The 16,404-nt window shown below is 48.5% G+C and overlaps 2 protein-coding genes and 1 long non-coding RNA gene across 5 annotated transcripts; 2 read left to right on the top strand and 1 right to left on the bottom strand.

Moving 5' to 3' along the window:
* Positions 1 to 1,073: 1,073 nt before the first annotated feature.
* Positions 1,074 to 4,821, top strand: CCL14 (C-C motif chemokine ligand 14). 3 transcript variants are annotated; one of them, XM_055256969.2, is made up of 4 exons: positions 1,074 to 1,232; positions 2,311 to 2,358; positions 3,651 to 3,765; positions 4,211 to 4,821. In XM_055256969.2, exons 1-4 carry the CDS (start codon positions 1,154 to 1,156, stop codon positions 4,296 to 4,298), a joined length of 330 nt encoding a protein of 109 aa, XP_055112944.1. In that variant the 5' UTR covers positions 1,074 to 1,153; the 3' UTR covers positions 4,299 to 4,821. The 3 variants fall into 3 exon arrangements, with proteins under 3 accessions (XP_055112944.1, XP_055112945.1, XP_063484669.1); XM_055256970.2 differs by lacking the exon at positions 2,311 to 2,358; XM_063628599.1 differs by lacking the exons at positions 1,074 to 1,232; positions 2,311 to 2,358 and having other exon boundaries at positions 3,089 to 3,765; positions 4,211 to 4,418.
* A 1,741-nt stretch (positions 4,822 to 6,562) lies between these two features.
* Positions 6,563 to 10,924, bottom strand: LOC134735199 (uncharacterized). Its single transcript, XR_010118026.1, has 3 exons — positions 10,892 to 10,924; positions 6,932 to 7,065; positions 6,563 to 6,806 (listed from the first exon to the last, which is right to left on the bottom strand). It is a non-coding gene; the product is annotated as an uncharacterized lncRNA (long non-coding RNA).
* CCL16 (C-C motif chemokine ligand 16) lies at positions 6,638 to 12,043 on the top strand. The gene is made up of 3 exons (XM_055256967.2): positions 6,638 to 6,790; positions 10,172 to 10,292; positions 10,809 to 12,043. The coding sequence occupies exons 1-3, from the start codon at positions 6,715 to 6,717 to the stop codon at positions 10,972 to 10,974; spliced, it is 363 nt and encodes a 120-aa protein (XP_055112942.1). The 5' UTR covers positions 6,638 to 6,714; the 3' UTR covers positions 10,975 to 12,043.
* Positions 12,044 to 16,404: the final 4,361 nt, after the last annotated feature.

The following is a 16,404-nucleotide window of genomic DNA, read 5'->3' as shown; positions in this document are numbered from 1 at the left end:
GCCAGTTTAGACGAATCAAATGGCAAATACATAGCATGCAAGCTGCACTGCAACAGAAACTGCACGTCGGTCACAGCGTATCTTCCCAATGTGCCTGGACATGGCCTCAGAATCATTTCCAACACAGAGCTCTAGTCCACCACTAATCAATGAAACCTACTAGCTATCCCTGAATTAGACATTTTCCAGGGTTCCCACCAAGCTTCTTTGTAGCAAAAGTCAGAGAAACCAGGAGAAGGTCCCAAAGAGATCCACTATCTGATTTCAGAAAGGACTAAGACTAAAGGCTTTATAGCAAACCCATACGCTTTTACAGAGCTCTGTTGGGAGTCCCATGTTTCTTTATGGCGTAATGGGTGAGAACACAGACTTGGAAGCCAGGCCACCTGAATTTGAACCCCGGTTCCATTTACCAACTGTCAAAAGCTTAGGCTTTTATTCTGAGTCTGTTTCCTCAACTGCTGTTCTAAAGATTAAATGGGCTAATATTCATAAGGCATCTGGGACAGTGGCTTGTGTGTATAGCAACCGTTATATAAGTGAATTATCTACTGAGCACCACAGCACTTCTTCACCCCATGGTGTGGTGACCAGAGTGGAGATGAGACTGAGAACTGCAGGTTCTGCTTCGAGTTTAAGTTAGGATTTCCCAGCCTTGACCAATGAGACCTGACTTGGAGGAGTCCAGGCCTCACTCCGTTACCCCAAACACCCTCTAGTCTCTAGATGAACAGATCCTGGATGTCCAGGCCCCACGTGGCCTGTTCTAAGGCCTGAGATGGAATTGGATACAGGACACATCCAGCCTTGAGATCTTTTGCTAAGTGTGAGACAATGCCCCCAGCCCTGTGCTCATGTTCTTGCCTAGGGAAAGGCTTATATCAAAAGAGTTGAACTTCTTCCCACTGGGGATGGAAGACCATTTCCTCCCTTAAACCTTGGCTCTCCCTGCTTCCTTCAGGCCACTGACAACACACGTGCAGGATATGAAATCGCTGAGGCATCACTGCTTTCCTACTTCCCTTCCAAATCTCAGCTCCCTTATTTTAAAAAAATATTTGGCCTCAATGATCATTTCTCAACAATTCCTCACCACAGGAGCCTCTGAAGCCCCCACCAGGCGAGTTATCCTCCTGCAACAGCTTCCCACAGCATGAAGGTCTCTGTGGCTGCCATTCCCTTCTTCCTCCTCATCACCATCGCCCTAGGGACCAAGACTGAATCCTCCTCGCGTGAGTGCAATGCCTTGTCTTCCTTCCAACCTAGTCCCTGCAGGGAAATAAGCAGGAGTGAGGTTGGGACTCAGGGGGAGACCAGGAGCAGGGACTCGAAAAGGAGGGCTGGTATCTTCTTGAAATTGTGTGTATAGCAACCATTATGTAAATGAATTACCTACTGAGCACCACAGCATTTCACCCCATGGTGTGGTGAGCAGGATGGAGATGAGACTTAGGACTGTAGGTTCTGCTTAAGAGTTTAAGTTGGGATCTCCCAGCCTTGACCAATGAGACTTGACTTGGGAGACTCCAGGCTTCATTCCACTATCCCAAATGCCCTCTAGTCTCCAGATAAACAGATCCTGAATCTCCAGGCCTCACATGGCCTTGATCTCTTATCACTGCACCCCAGAACCAGTCCTCCCTTGCCCTCAAGGACATGAAGTGAGAACAGCCTGCCTCTCTACTCCCTCAATTTCCCTCTCTTTGCCGCTAAGCAAAAGAGTGGCGGCCGGGCGCGGTGGCTCACGCTTGTAGTCCCAGCACTTTGGGAGGCCGAGGCGGGCGGATCACGAGGTCAGGAGATCGAGACCACGGTGAAACCCCGTCTCTACTAAAAACTACAAAAAAATTAGCCGGGCGTGGTGGCGGGCGCCTGTAGTCCCAGCTACTCGGAGAGGCTGAGACGGGAGAATGGCGTGAACCCGGGAGGCGGAGCTTGCAGTGAGCCGAGACTGCGCCACTGCACTCCAGCCTGGGCGACAGAGCGAGACTCCGTCTCAAAAAAAAAAAAAAAAAAAAAAAGAGTGGCCCACCCCATTTGGGGGATATTTCCTCAGGGAGATTAGGAGAAGTGTCTTGAGCCCCTCAAGGGCATTTTTCCATTGGCCTCCTGAGGTTTGGGCCCAGCCTGCTTCCAACGTCACCTGTGCCCGGTGAGTGCAGCATCGCTTGGGTATGGGCTGGGGGGAAACACGATAGTGTGGGGTCCATCCTAGGCCCCCTTTTCTCAGCTGAGTTCTTAGAATAAGCTGCCTTTAGAGATAACCAAAACTATTTATCACTCTTCCATTTTACCTACTCTCCTTTTCAGAAACTAGGGGGAAACAGAAGGTTGTTAAAATACAGCTAAAGTTGGTGGGTATGTGCACAGTTTGACCTGCCCTCTCCGATGTCATTTGTCAGCTCAGAGGAACAAGGTGGGAGAGTATAGGAGCTCTGACTGGGTCTCAGGAAACAGGGGCCCCTTATGCCATTCTTTGGATCGTGAGGATGCTGCCTGGAATGGAGCTGGAAAACAGGATGAGGCCCTTCCACCCAGACATCTGGCCACCCTCAGTGACCTCTGAGGCCATTGTGATGCACACCCATGATTCTATTCAGCAGGGTGGCATAACAGGCACACACCTGATTTCTCCACTCCATAACCACAACATGTGCCTGTTTGTACAGGGCTCTTGGCCTACAATGTCCTTCCTGCTACCTCTATAATTCAAGCTTGGGGTGACTGCTGTCACCTCCTTGCTTCTCCTATAAGAGCCATGAAACTTCTCAATCAGAAAATGGATGAAAAATCACCTAATCCAGTGATTTTTAAAACTTTTTAGACCACAAAACCTTTTCTTCAAGCAAAATCTTCCACAGAGGCCCAATATGTCAAACAGAAAAAAATGGGTTGAGTAGGGTACAAGACACCACTCTCAAATGCAGCAGGGCCTCCACAATAGTCCCTGAGGCCCCCAGAGCTCCAGGGAGCTCAGTGTAAAAACCACTGATCCAGTCCAAGGGCCTCATTTGCAGAGGAGGGAATGGGGGAAAGTAAAATGGCCACAGTACACAGGAAGCACAGGCAAGGTTAGGTTAGGATTTGGGTGCCCTGACTCTGTGGCCATTGTCCTTGGGGCTTGCTGTGGGCATCCTGCTCTCTCTGCAGGTTGTCGGTTCAGAGGGGACATGGGCAGGGTGGAGCACTAGGAGAGGCTGGGTCTGCATTCCCAAATGGCATGTCTCCAAACCCCTATTGGGATTTCTTCCAAATATTCCTCCTGTTTGGAGCACCTTTCCCGAATAAGGCATGAAGGCTGCATGATATTGGCCAAGTCCCTAGCCTTCTCTGCCAGTGGGCCCCCAGAGATGGTGTAAGAAGATCTGAGTGTGCTGCTCTTCAACCCTGGAGTTGAAAGTCATCCACCAGTCTTTCCAAGAGGGGTTGAAGAAAAGGAGGGAGGGTGATTGCTGATGAGGGAGGAGAAAAAGAAGAGCCCGGGAGTACCATGGAGAAGGAGAAGATGAGGAAAGCCTACTTTCCCCTCCAAGTTCTGTGGGGCTGTCTCCTCCTTCCTTCCCTCCTCCATGCCCTCAGCTTGCAGGAGCAGCCAACGGTATGGCCTTTAACAAGGGGCCCCTCCTCAGCATCTGATGCTCTCTCCTCAGGGGGACCTTACCACCCCTCAGAGTGCTGCTTCACCTACACTACCTACAAGATCCCGCGTCAGCGGATTATGGATTACTATGAGACCAACAGCCAGTGCTCCAAGCCTGGAATTGTGTAGGTGGCACACACACATCACACTGGGGGGAGAGGGAGCCAGCAGGGCCTCCTGGAGGGAGGCAGGGAGTGGTGGAATGGGGACCCCCAGCGTACCTCCCAGGTGTGACTACATGGGGAGAGGGAGCTGAGGGGCAATCTGGGCACTTTCTGGCTGGAGCCTGCAGGAGCCATGGGGAAACTTACCCCATGGATGGGGAGGTGACAGAGAAGGGAGAAGAAGGCAAGAGGGCACTTCCTCAGGGGGACACAGAGACTAGATGGGTCTAGGGGCCCTAGGAACAAAAGAGTATGTCTCAGAAGGAGGCTGGCTCTAAGCTGCCTCTATGGAAGAATGGAAAAGCAGTCTAGGTCAGGTGGGGAATTTAGGAGGGAGGGAAGATGGGCTCTCTCTTCCGGCCCCTGGGCCCCTTGGTTTGTGATCCTTCTCCCTCTTGCTCCACAGCTTCATCACCAAAAGGGGCCATTCCATCTGTACCAACCCCAGTGACGAGTGGGTCCAGGACTACATCAAGGACATGGAGGAGAACTGAGTGACCTGGGGGGTGGCGAAGGCACAGCTCAGAGACCTAAAGAGAAGATGCCAAGGCCCCTCCTCCACCCACCCCTAACTCTCAGCCCCAGTCACCCTCTTGGAGCTTCCCTGCCTTGAATTAAAGACCACTCATGCCCTTCCCCGGCCTCATTCCTTTCTGCTGGATTTACTCATTGGCCATGCACTGAGGACACCAGGGAGTCCAGCCTGGGTGTGGCACCCTCAGCATCAAGCCTCGCTCTGCAGAAGTTTCGCTGGAGCCTGGTACAAAAAATAGGTCAGGCCCGCAATGCAGGTAGTGAGAAGCAGAAAGTGAGAAAGAAAATCTCTCTAAAGACCGTCTCCTCCTCAACAACAACAGTAGCAGACCCCATTTTCTTAATGCTTTCTATACTCCAAGCACTCTGCTAGGCAGTCTGTATGCGTTATCTTATTTAAGCTTCATGACAAGTGTAAAAGCTAGGAATCATCATTTGATTTTTTAGGTAACACTTCATAAAGGGCTCTCTATAGCAGGCAAACTCCATAGTCCTTTTTTCTGTGCTGTTTCCAAGGCCTTTCCTCATTGCTGTCTGGAATAGGAATGATTCATGAAGACATTTTACCCAATCCCTCCCCTTCGCTTACATACACCAGATTATACTATATTGTTTTACTAATTTTTTTATCCCCTAGAAGGCTTAGCAGAGAGCCTGGCCCATACCAGGTATTCAGGAAATGGATGGATGGATGGATGGATGGATGGGTGGATGGATGGATGAAGGAAGGGAGGAATGGGTGGATGGAAGGATGAAGGGAGGGAGAAATGGATGGAGGGATGGAGAGAGGGAGGGATGGAGGGAGGGAAGGAGGGAGGGAGGAAGGGAGGGAGGGAGGGATGGATGGATGGATGGATGGATGGATGGAGAGAAAGAGGGAGGGAGGGAGGGAGGGACAGATGGAATAAGACAGGAATCAAGAGGAGGCCTATGCTCCAAGAATAAGCTCTCAAACCCATCTTCAGCGCCCAAGGAGTAGCTCTGTGTACTTGGAATAAGAGCTTGCCCAGAGTAGGGATTATGACCACCATTTCCTGGCCTCCAGCCTTCCACAGACAAGGGCTTGTGGGCCACAGTAAGGGCCATACGGGGACCTGCATGCCAAAGTTACGACCAGGCTTCTCAGGCCTTGTCACCTCCAAAAACAGAGGTCAAGAGGATGCCCCACATACGTACCTCCCTGCCCTCACAAAAAGCCACAGCTTCACCACCAGGTGAAGCCTTGAACCCACCAGGACTAACTGCATTATATGGTTTACGTATCTATGAGCAGTCATGCCAAGCAGAAAGCCCCATAAGGATCTGCACAGTCCCTGTTTCTGCCTCTGCCTCCCACTGCCCTCAACGCCTGAAACACATCACCTATGCCTCTAAAGCTCGCTGTCCATCAACAGCAAAATCCCTTATATCTTTGAACTCTTCTCTAAATGCAGCTTTCAACATGGGAAAGGGTCCTGAGGCACCTGAAGAGACAGGAGGCTGTGGGACAGGTCCAGCCAGAGCCCAGGCCAGAAGGGCAGAAGCTGGAGTCCTGGAGCACAGATGCAGGTTGTCAAGTGCACAGAGTTGGAGGGTCCCCTGCTGGTCATGGTTGGCCATGGGGGCACCCAGGAGGGATCAGCGGGCTGGCTACACCTAAAAATTAGTCCAAAGTCCGAGGTCCAAAGAGATAAGTAAAAACACTGACAAATAAGTCAAATGGTCCAGCAACAAATGGGGACCCAAGGATCAGGCACATTTTTTTTTTTTTTTTTTGGAGTATTAGCATACGCTGTGACATGAAAGAGTGTGAGTTCAATCATATGGCCTTGGACTGGGAGGGGGCATATCCTTCTTAGAGGCAACTAAGCCCTACCCTTGCCTCAGTCTGGGCTCTGTAATCCTGCTTTGCGCTCATTCTCCCCAAGACTGATCACCTGGGGGAAGCTGGTGTGGTTCAACCCTGCCTGCCCTTCCCCAACATACAAATGGTGGCAGGTAACATGGTGAAATCAAACAGATCTGGTTTTTCATCCTGCCTATCCACCCAGGTGACCTTGGACAATTTATTTAGCCTCTAAGCCTCAGTAGTCCCAGGGAAGTAATAATCGCTACTTCACTATTTTAAGGATTATATAAGATAGGGCATGTAAGGTAGCTGACACACATTCGTCCATTTCTTCACATGAATTCAGATTCTATTGAATTCAACTCTGCACCAAGTCCCATCCTCTGCTGCCCTCTGTTTCAGCAAACACTGAGGCCTGTTGTTTCTCCTCCTCTATCGGCTCTGATGCGGTCAAGGTCCAGAGAGCTGAGTAGTTGGCAAGCGGACCACCAGCAGCAGACAACATCTTCATTCAGCTCTCCCTGAAGCTGTACTGCCCCGCTGAGAGGATGAAGGTCTCTGAGGCTGCCCTGTCTCTCCTTGTCCTCATCCTTATCATTACTTCGGCTTCTTGCAGCCAGCCAAGTGAGTCTACTTGTCTCTGTAGGGCAGGAAGGAGAAAGGGGGATGGAGCAGCTGGGAGGGAGGTGGTGCCAAGGGCGCTGTTGGGTCTCTGGCCTCATAAGACCCTGTGGGCTCTCCCCACCTTCATGCATAGCTCCTGACCTCCAATTCTCCCCTTGGTAAGTAGAGCTGGGGTTGGTCCGGATCTTTCTGGGGTAAGTAGTTCCAGGAAACGGTCACCATTTCCTCAGGAGTCCCAAGCGTGGTGAACAGGAATGATCATTCAGGAGGCGAGGCTAAGAAAGCAGCAGAAAATGCAACAAGAAGTGCATGCAATGAAAGGGACGGGGAGGCACGCGGATGAGAAAGAAAAGTGGCAGGTGCCCTGGAAGAATGAGTTGCGAGAGGATGGAAGGTTCAAACAATCATGTGGATCTAAGCCCAGGAATTGGGAGTCTGAACCGAGACACCCCTTCCTCATCAAGGCTGGCACAGGTTGCTGGGACTATCAGACAACCAAAATGAGTCCCAGTGGAATGGCTGTTTGGGAATCTATGGTCCCCTTCTCCATCCCCCAGCCTGTGACTAAATAAAATCTGCAGAAAAGAGGAAAGGGGTTGAAAGGTTTTGGAGCTGTGGGGAAAGGGAGAATTGGGGCCTATGGCAGATGGGGTTTGTTTTACCCCTCGGTATCTCCTCCCTCTATCATTGTTTATGAGGACCTGGTGATGGGGGTTGGGGGGACAAAGACGTGTACATGCCCTAGGCTGCCCCAGCCATTCTTTTCTGTTTTGTTTTTTTGTTTTTGGGTTTTTTGTTTTGTTTTGTTTTGTGATGGCGTTTCACTCTTGTTGCCTAGGCTGGAGTGCAGTGGCATGATCTCAGCTCACCATAACCTCCGCCTCCCGGGTTCAAGTGATTCTCCTGCCTCAGCCTCCTGAGTAGCTGGGATCACAGGCACACACCACCACGCCCAGCTAATTTTTGTATTTTTAGTAGAGACGGGGTTTCACCATGTTGGTCAGGCTGGTCTCGAACTCCTGACCTGGTGATCTGCCCACCTCAGCCTCCCAAAGTGCTAGGATTACAGGTATAAGCCACCATGCCTGGCCTCTTTTCTCTCTTAAAGTCACCCTGGCATGTAGTCTGGCCTGACTCTGCCTGTGTAAACACAAAGGAGCAAGGGTCAGGTGCACCATGTAATCTGCCCACATACTCTCAGGATGACCCTGGTCTTTGTAAACTTTGCTTTGAGAACCAATGATAGCCAGGCGCGGTGGCTCACACTTGTAATCCCAGCACTTTGGGAGGCCGAGGCGGGCGGATCACGAGGTCAGGAGATCGAGACCATGGTGAAACCCTGTCTCTACTAAAAATACAAAAAATTAGCCGGGCGTGGTGGTGGGCGCCTGTAGTCCCAGCTACTCGGAGAGGCTGAGGCAGGAGAATGGCGTGAACCTGGGAGGCGGAGCTTGCAGTGAGCTGAGATTGCGCCACTGCACTCCAGCCTGGGCGACAGAGCGAGACTCTGTCTCAAAAAAAAAAAAAAAAAGAGAGAACCAGTGATATGAGCATCACTTACAGAGGGACTGTGTGGGAGGGGGAAACAAGGCTCTTTGGGAGAGTCAATGAGGCCAGTGCAGTGGGTTCAGGCTTCAAGAAAGAGAAAATGGCCCACCCAAAGCATGGATCAGCAAGATGGTGCTCTCAAGATGTCCCAAGCTTTGCCACTCACTGGAGGCAAAGGGGTCAAGCTACAAAAAGATTTGCACTCTGAAGGTTTGGGGGCTGGGAGAGATCTCTGGACTGACCTCTTGTGTAGTATCCCCAATTGATGTGTAGTCAGGACAGCTCAGAGGAAACACAGCAACAATAACCAATCAAGTCCAGTATCCTACATACATCAAAGAGATGGGGGTGGGGGGGGAAGAGCCATTTCCAAGGCAAGAAGAGCAGTCATTACTACCATTGGCTCTTAATTATAATAAGCACTGATTGAGCCTTTCTGTGTGCCAGGCTCTGAGTTAAGGGTTTTCCAATCATTTTCTCACCGAATTCTAACCATGATCCTAGGATACAAGTAAGTATCATTTACCCCGACTTAATAGATGAGGAAACTGAAACCTAGGGAGATTAAGAAATTTGCCCATGATTCAAATCAAAATTCCAGTCAAGTCAAAATTCCAACCCAAGCTGTCTGACCCCAAAGCCTAAATCATATACTTTTTCCTTCTGCTCTAACTTCTGTCTCTAATGGCTCTACTCTCTCACCCTTCCCCCTAACCTCCGCCTCTCCAATACCTCTAAGATAGAGTCCAAATTCCTCAGTAGCTCAGCAGGTGTGTGACCAGACCCTCCTCTCTCTCCAGTTTCATCTCTGCCCATTCATTCCTTCCTACCTTGTATGCCAGCCACCCAAACTGCCCAGCACTCCCAAGACACACTGAGCTTCCCCTACCTTCAGGCTTTCCTGAATTTCTTTCTTCCAGATTCTATAAGTCCTTTGTGTGTCTAAATCCTTTTTTTTTTTTTTCTTTTGAGATGGAGTCACTCTTTCGCCCAGGCTGCGGTGCAGTGGCACAATCTTGGCTCACCGCAACCTCTGACTCCCAGGTTTAAGTGATTCTCCTGCCTCAGCCTCCCGAGTAGCTGGGATTACAGGCATGCACCACCATGCCCGGCTAATTTTTGTTAGTAGAGATGGGGTTTCACCATGTTGGCCAGGCTGGTCTCAAACTTCTGACCTCAGGTGATCTGCCCGCCTCGGCCTCCCAAAGTGCTGGGATTACAGGCATGAGCCACCACACCCAGCTGTGTGTCTAAATCCTACTCATCCTTTACGAATCAATGCAGGCCTCACTTGCTTTGAGACTTCTTCCTCAACCACCAAGGATGGGTTAGGGGCCCCTCATTCTGTTCCCATAGCACCTTATGCCAAAGTCTGTTCTATCCTGGACCACATTCTATGGTAGTGTTTGTTTAACTTTTCAATTTCTCTTTCAACCCTGACTAGTCTGTAAGTTACTTAAGGGTAGTGACTGTATTTTCCTCATGTTTTTACCCCCATAGAGCCCAGCATATAATACTAGCTCAACACGTTTGCCAGATCAAGTCACCAATAAACAAAAGAGTGAGCCAGCTTCCTCCCGGTTCCTTGGCAAGTGTGAATAACCAAGTCATTTGCAGTTGACACTCAGCTCAGAGGCTGAGGGTTCTAAATGTATGTCCCCCAAAGGGATTCATCTTTTGCACTTTCTCCATTACAAGTCAAGCTATCATTGGTCTCCTCTAACAGACGGCTTTGCTATCAGAGGAGTGAAACGCAAATGGTGGGAGTCAGAGGTGGGCAGCTGTGGTCTCCCCTCTGCTTCCCTGGCTCAGCTTGCAATATGATTCCTTCAGAAGTTCCTGAGTGGGTGAACACCCCATCCACCTGCTGCCTGAAGTATTATGAGAAAGTGTTGCCAAGGAGACTGGTGGTGGGATACAGAAAGGCCCTCAACTGCCACCTGCCAGCAATCATGTAAGCAAGTCCTTGTAGATATTTCTGTGGAGAGGGACAGGGAGCTCAGGGGCAGGAATGAAATACACGGGACCAAGAGATCTCCAAGCTAGAAGCAGTGGGGTAATGGCTAAGGTCTCCATGCTAGAAGCAGTGGGGTAATGGCTAAGGTCTCCATACTAGAAGCAGTGGGGTAATGGCTAAGGTCTCCATGCTAGAAGCAGTGGAGTAGTGGCTAAGAGTTTGGCCTTTGGCTCTCAGGGGCCTGGGATTAATTCCTAATTTTGCCACTTTTAGCTATGTGGTCCATTATGAAACCCAAGCTTGAGGGTCTAGGCTGAGTAGAGAAGGAACTGAGAGAAGGGATGGTAAGGTTCTGAGGCCAGAGAGAGAGGCTCTCTGAGGGAACACAGCCAGGAGAGGCCCAGGGAAGCTTTAAAGAACATAAAGTGAGCTCCATATGAACCAGAGGTGGGGGTGTGCACCGGACCCCTGCCCAAGTCTGCAGCCCATGACGGTCTAATTCTGCCTCTGCAGCTTCGTCACCAAAAGGAACCGAGAAGTCTGCACCAACCCCAGTGACGACTGGGTCCAAGAGTACATCAAGGATCCCAACCTACCTTTGCTGCCCACCAGGAACTTGGCCACGGTTAAAATTATTACAGCAAAGAATGGTCAACCCCAGCTCCTCAACTCCCAGTGATGACCAGGCTTGAGTGGAAGCCCTTGTTTACAGAAGAGAGGGGTAAACCTATGAAAACAGGGGAAGCCTTATTAGTCTGAAACTAGCCAGTCACATTGAGAGAAACAGAACAATGATCAAAATAAAGGAGAAGTATTTCTAATATTTTCTCAATCTCAGGAGGAAATACCAAAGTTAAGGGACATGGGCAGAGGTACACTCTTTTATTTTTATTTTTATTTTTATTTTTTTTTTTGAGATAGGGTCTTACTGTCACTCAGGCTGGAGGGCAGTGGTGTGATCTTGGCTCACTTGATCTTGGCTCACTGTAACCATCACCTCCCAGGTCCAAGTGATCCTCCCACCCCAGCCTCCAGAGTAGCTGGGACTACAGGCTTGCACCACCACACCTGGCTAATTTTTGTATTTTTGATAGAGATGGGATTCTACCATGGTGCCCAGACTGGTCTCAAACTCCTGTGCCCAAGCAATCCACCTGCCTCAGCCTCCCAAAAGTGCTGGGATTACAGGCGTGAGCCACCACATCTGGCCAGTGCACTCTTAATACATAGAAAAATATCTTTCACATCCTTCTCCTGCTCTCTTTCAATTCCTCACTTCACACCAGTACACAAGCCATTCTAAACACTTAGCCGGTTTCCAGCCTGCCGGATGATCTCTGCCCTCTGGGTCTTGACCCATTAAGAGCCCCATAGAATTCTTGATTTTTCCTGTCCATCTTTATGGATTTTTCGGGAGCTATATTTTCTTCAATTATTCTTTCATTTTATAATACAACTTTTTCCTAGGAAGTCGGGATGGGAATATTCACATTAATCATTTTTGCAGAGGCTTTGCTAGATCCTCTCATATTTTGTCTTCCTCAGGGTGGCATGGGTACAGAGAGTGCCTGATTGGAAAAAAAAAAAAAAAAAAAGAGAGAGAGAGAGAAGAAGAAGAAGAGACAAAAATCTCTACCTCCCATGTTAAGCTTTGCAGGACCGGGAAAGAAAGGGTATGAGACATGGCTAGGGGTAAACTCTTAGTCCAAAACCCAAGCATGCAATAAATAAAACTTCCTTATTTGACAGCTTGATTCCTAACTTCCTGCTTTTTTTCTGCTAGGGTGAAAGAAGCTTAATCTCAGTTTTTTTCAGGGGCTTCTCCACATTTCTTGACACTTTTGTCAAGGCTGGGGGCCATTTATATTCAATCTCCCACTCTGTCTCCAGCTCAACAGCAGACAGCTGAGTCAGCTCCCTTGCATTCAACATTCTCCCAGAATGCTGTTGTGAAGACAAAACAAAAGCCAGGTAATGAAGACCTGATGGTTAAGAGAAACAAATAAATGCGGTGAAGTGTCAAGCTGAAAACCAATGAATTGGATTCTGGTAAACTGACTCATAACTGCCCCCCAGTGGCCATGTTGTTAAAACCCGAGCCTCATCCCTTGGCCGGGCACGGTGGCTCACGCCTGTAACCCGAGCACTTTGGAAGGCCAAGGTGGGCAGATCACTAGGTGAGGGGACCGAGACCATCCTGGCTGATACGGTGAAACCCCGTCTCTACTAAAAATACAAAAAAAATTAGCCGGTCATGGTGGCGGGCACCTGTAGTCCCAGCTACTCGGGAGGCTGAGGCAGGAGAATGGCATGAACCCAGGAGGCGGAGCTTGCAGTGAGCCGAGATCATGCCACTGCACTCCAGCCTGGGCGACTGAGTGAGACTCTGTCTTAAAAAAAAAAAAAAAAACAAACGAGCCGCCTCCCCAGCCCAAGCTCATCTTCCCACGATGGCCATCTCATCTAGCTGGCCAATCAGACTCTCGGAGAGATTTGAAATTTGGACCTGAGAAACTCAGTCTGGTTGCTGCTAGAGCAGAAGTGAGTTTCTGGCAGTGTCCCAAGGAAAGAGGTCTATGAACTTCTGTCCTGAGGTCCCTGGAACTGCCTCACTTCCTGCCCCAGCTCCAGGCTGTGGGGCCTTCAGCTGGTCTTTCAGTTCCGTGAGATGTCCCGGCATCTTTCCTTTAAAAAAATTTCTAGACCAGGTGCGATGGCTCACGCTTGTAATCCCAGCCCTTTGGGAGCCCAAGGCGGGTAGATCACTTGAGGCCAGGAGTCTGAGACCAGCCTGGACAACATGGCCCATCTCTACTAAAAATACAAAAATTAGCTGAGCATGGTGGTGCTCGCCTGTAATCCCAACCACTCAGATGGCTGAGGCATGAGAATCGCTTGAACCCAGGAGGCAGAGGTTGCAGTGAGCTGAGATCATGCCACTACACTCCAGCCTGGGCAACAGAGTGAGACTCCATCTCAATTAAAAAATAAAATCCTAAAGGGCCATGGTGGCAATTTAGCACCTCAGGAATAACTTATTGGTTTAGGTAAGTTCTTGGTGGGGGATTGGGGATGTATGTGTGTTAAAATAGACATAACAGGGGCTGGGCAAGGTGGCTAACACCTGTAATCCCAGCACTTCCAGAGTCTGAGGTGGGTGGATCACTTGAGGCCAGGAGTTCGAGACCAGCCTGGACAACATGGCGAAACCCCACTTCTACCAAAAATACAAAAAAAAAAAAAAAAATTAGCCGAGCATGGTGGCCTGCGCCTATGGTCCCAGCTGCTCGAGAGGCTGAGGCAGGAGGATCGCTTGAGCTGGGAGTCAGCTGAGATCGCGCCACTGCTCTGCAGCCTGTGTGACAGAATGAGACCCTGTCTCAAAAGATGTGTGTGCCTGTGTGTCTGTGTACGTACACACACAACAGGGCCACGCACAATGGCTTATGCCTGTAAACCCAGCACTTTAGGAGGCCAAAGCAGGAGAATCATTTGAGTCCAGGAATTTGAGATCAGCCTGGGCAGTATGGTGAGATCTTATGTATTTTTTATCTCTACAGAAAACAAAACAATTAGCCGGGCATGGTGGTGTGTGCCTGTGGTCACAGGTACTCAGGAGGCTGAGGTAGGAGGATTGCTTGAGCCCAGGAGGTTGAGGCTGCACTGCAGTGAGCCATAATATCACCACTGCACTCCAGGCTGGATGACAGAGCAAGACTCTGCCTAAAAATATATATATATACGTATATATATATATATATACATATATATATATATATATACATATATATATATACACACATATATATATATATACATATATATATATACACACACATATATATACGTATATATACATATATACATATACATATATATACGTATATATACATATATACATATATATATACGTATATATACATATATACGTATATATATACACACACACATATATACGTATATATACATATATACATATATATACACATACATATATATATACACACGTATATATATATATATACATATATAGAGAGACAAAATTTACCATTCTAAACATTTTTATGTGTACAATCCAGTACATTCACTTTGTTAGGCAAACATCACCACTATCCATCTTCAGACTTTTTTCATCGTCCCAACCTGAGACTCTGTACCCATTAAATGCTAACTCACCATTCTCTCCTCCCCCAGTCTCTGGTAACCACTATTCTTCTTTCTGTCACTATGAATTTGACAGCTCCAGGTATTTCATGTAAGGGGAATCACATAGCATTTGTCCTTTTGTGACTGGCTTATTTCACCAGCATAGTGTCGTCCAGGTTCATCCAAGTTGTAGCATGCTTCAGAACGTCATTCCTGTTAGTCATTAGGCTAACATTCCATTGTATGTATCTGCCACATTTTGTTTATCCAGCTATCTGTTGATGGACGTGTGGGTATCTCTCTTTTCTTGCTAGCCAGAGCTTGCAGATCTTGGTTTCTGTTACTTGCACTGAAAGCACCTGAACTTGAGCAACAACCCATCAATCACCCGGGCATTGACTCAGAGGAGCCCCATGTGCTTGCTGCTCTTGCTCCTCCACAGGGGCAGTACTACCTGCTTTGGTCCTTCCCTGGACTGTGAGTCCCTGCTCCTTGATCCAGGAATTTCTCTCCACCGTCCTTGCTATCAGGGGTTACAGCTAAATATGATCAAACTCCTTCCTCCAGGAGCTCCCAGCCTGGGGATGACAGAATCACTAACATACAATGTAGTCAGGCCCAGACCTTTGCTTGCAGAGGCCAAAGCAAACACGGGGGTGGGAGTGAGGCCGGCAGGGCCTAGGTTGACAGAAAAGTCAGAACAACATCAGATGTGGCAAGAAGTTTCAAAGTCCTTAGCCAGCACCAGGGTCAAAGCCAGGCAGTCAGAGTTCAAAGGCCTAAAAAACAGGACAAGGCTGAAAACAGGAAGCTCAGGGCCGGGGTTCTGGCAAGCTGGAACAGAATGTCGTTGTCTTGTGTTTTGTTTTGTTTTGTTTTGTTTTGTTTTGTTTTTAAATTCAGGAGCGCTGAGGTGTCAGTCTGAAAACCTGACTAATTGAGAGTCTATATACACAAAGTCAAATCCCTACCCTAGCACATAATAAAGAGTTTGCCAGAAACTCCTGATGGTTCGGAACTGGAAGAGATTTTCTCACATGCATTCAGTTGCTTTTCAGAAAGGAAGTTCCTAGTCTTTTCAAGATAGGCAAATAGATGGCTGACCTTAAACACACACAAATACACAAAGGACTTCAGTCATTCTGATATACAGAGTTTTCCAGCTGTGGTCATCCTAAAGCAAATAAACCTATTCTCGAACAACTTGTATGACTGACCATTTGCCTTGTAGAATACAGGTGGCTGGGTACATGGGGGAACCAACTGCAACAGGAAGGGAAGAAAATGAGAGAACAACTCTGGATAGTACAAAGAGCATTTTACTGGGAGTCACAGAGGACGGCTCACATGTCCTCTTTCTATACAGCCATCTTAGAACCATGAGTCCTTGAAGCAGATAACCAGATGTCCTGTGGCTGATTTCAGCAGGCCTGTTTGAAATATTATTAGGCTTTCTGGGATGGGCTGCGTGAACACATATTTTCTTCCCATGAGAGCATATATGTGCTTGCATGTGTGAGAGCAACTATTGAGAGTCATCAGCAGCCTGAACTGGCACGTGGGGACACAGCCGATGCAACGGTTTAAAAGCACTGTCTCCAAGCCAGGTGCAATGGTGCATGCCTATAGTCCCAGTAACTCAAGAGGCTGAGGCAGGAGGATCACTTGAGCCCAGGAGTTCGAGGCTGTCATGCGCCATGATTGTGCCTGTGAATAGCCACTGCACTCCAGCCTGGGCGACGCAGCAATAAGACCTCATATCTTTTATTAAAAAAAAAAAGTATTATCTCCAAACTCAAACTCTGACAGACCATCTATGTTTGAGTCCCAACGCTGTCACTCACTGTGAGGTCTTGGGTAACTACTAATCCTCCAAAGCTTTGGTTTCCTCATTTGTAAAATAGATCAATTATAATACCTACCCCCCAGTGTTGAAAGGATGAAAAGGCAGTGTGAGAGAGTG

The sequence above is a fragment of the Symphalangus syndactylus genome, chromosome 20 (genome assembly GCF_028878055.3).
Source record: "Symphalangus syndactylus isolate Jambi chromosome 20, NHGRI_mSymSyn1-v2.1_pri, whole genome shotgun sequence".
Lineage (NCBI taxonomy): Eukaryota > Metazoa > Chordata > Mammalia > Primates > Hylobatidae > Symphalangus > Symphalangus syndactylus.
Note: the sequence above shows the minus strand (reverse complement) of the source record. Positions and strands in the feature narration are given on the sequence as shown.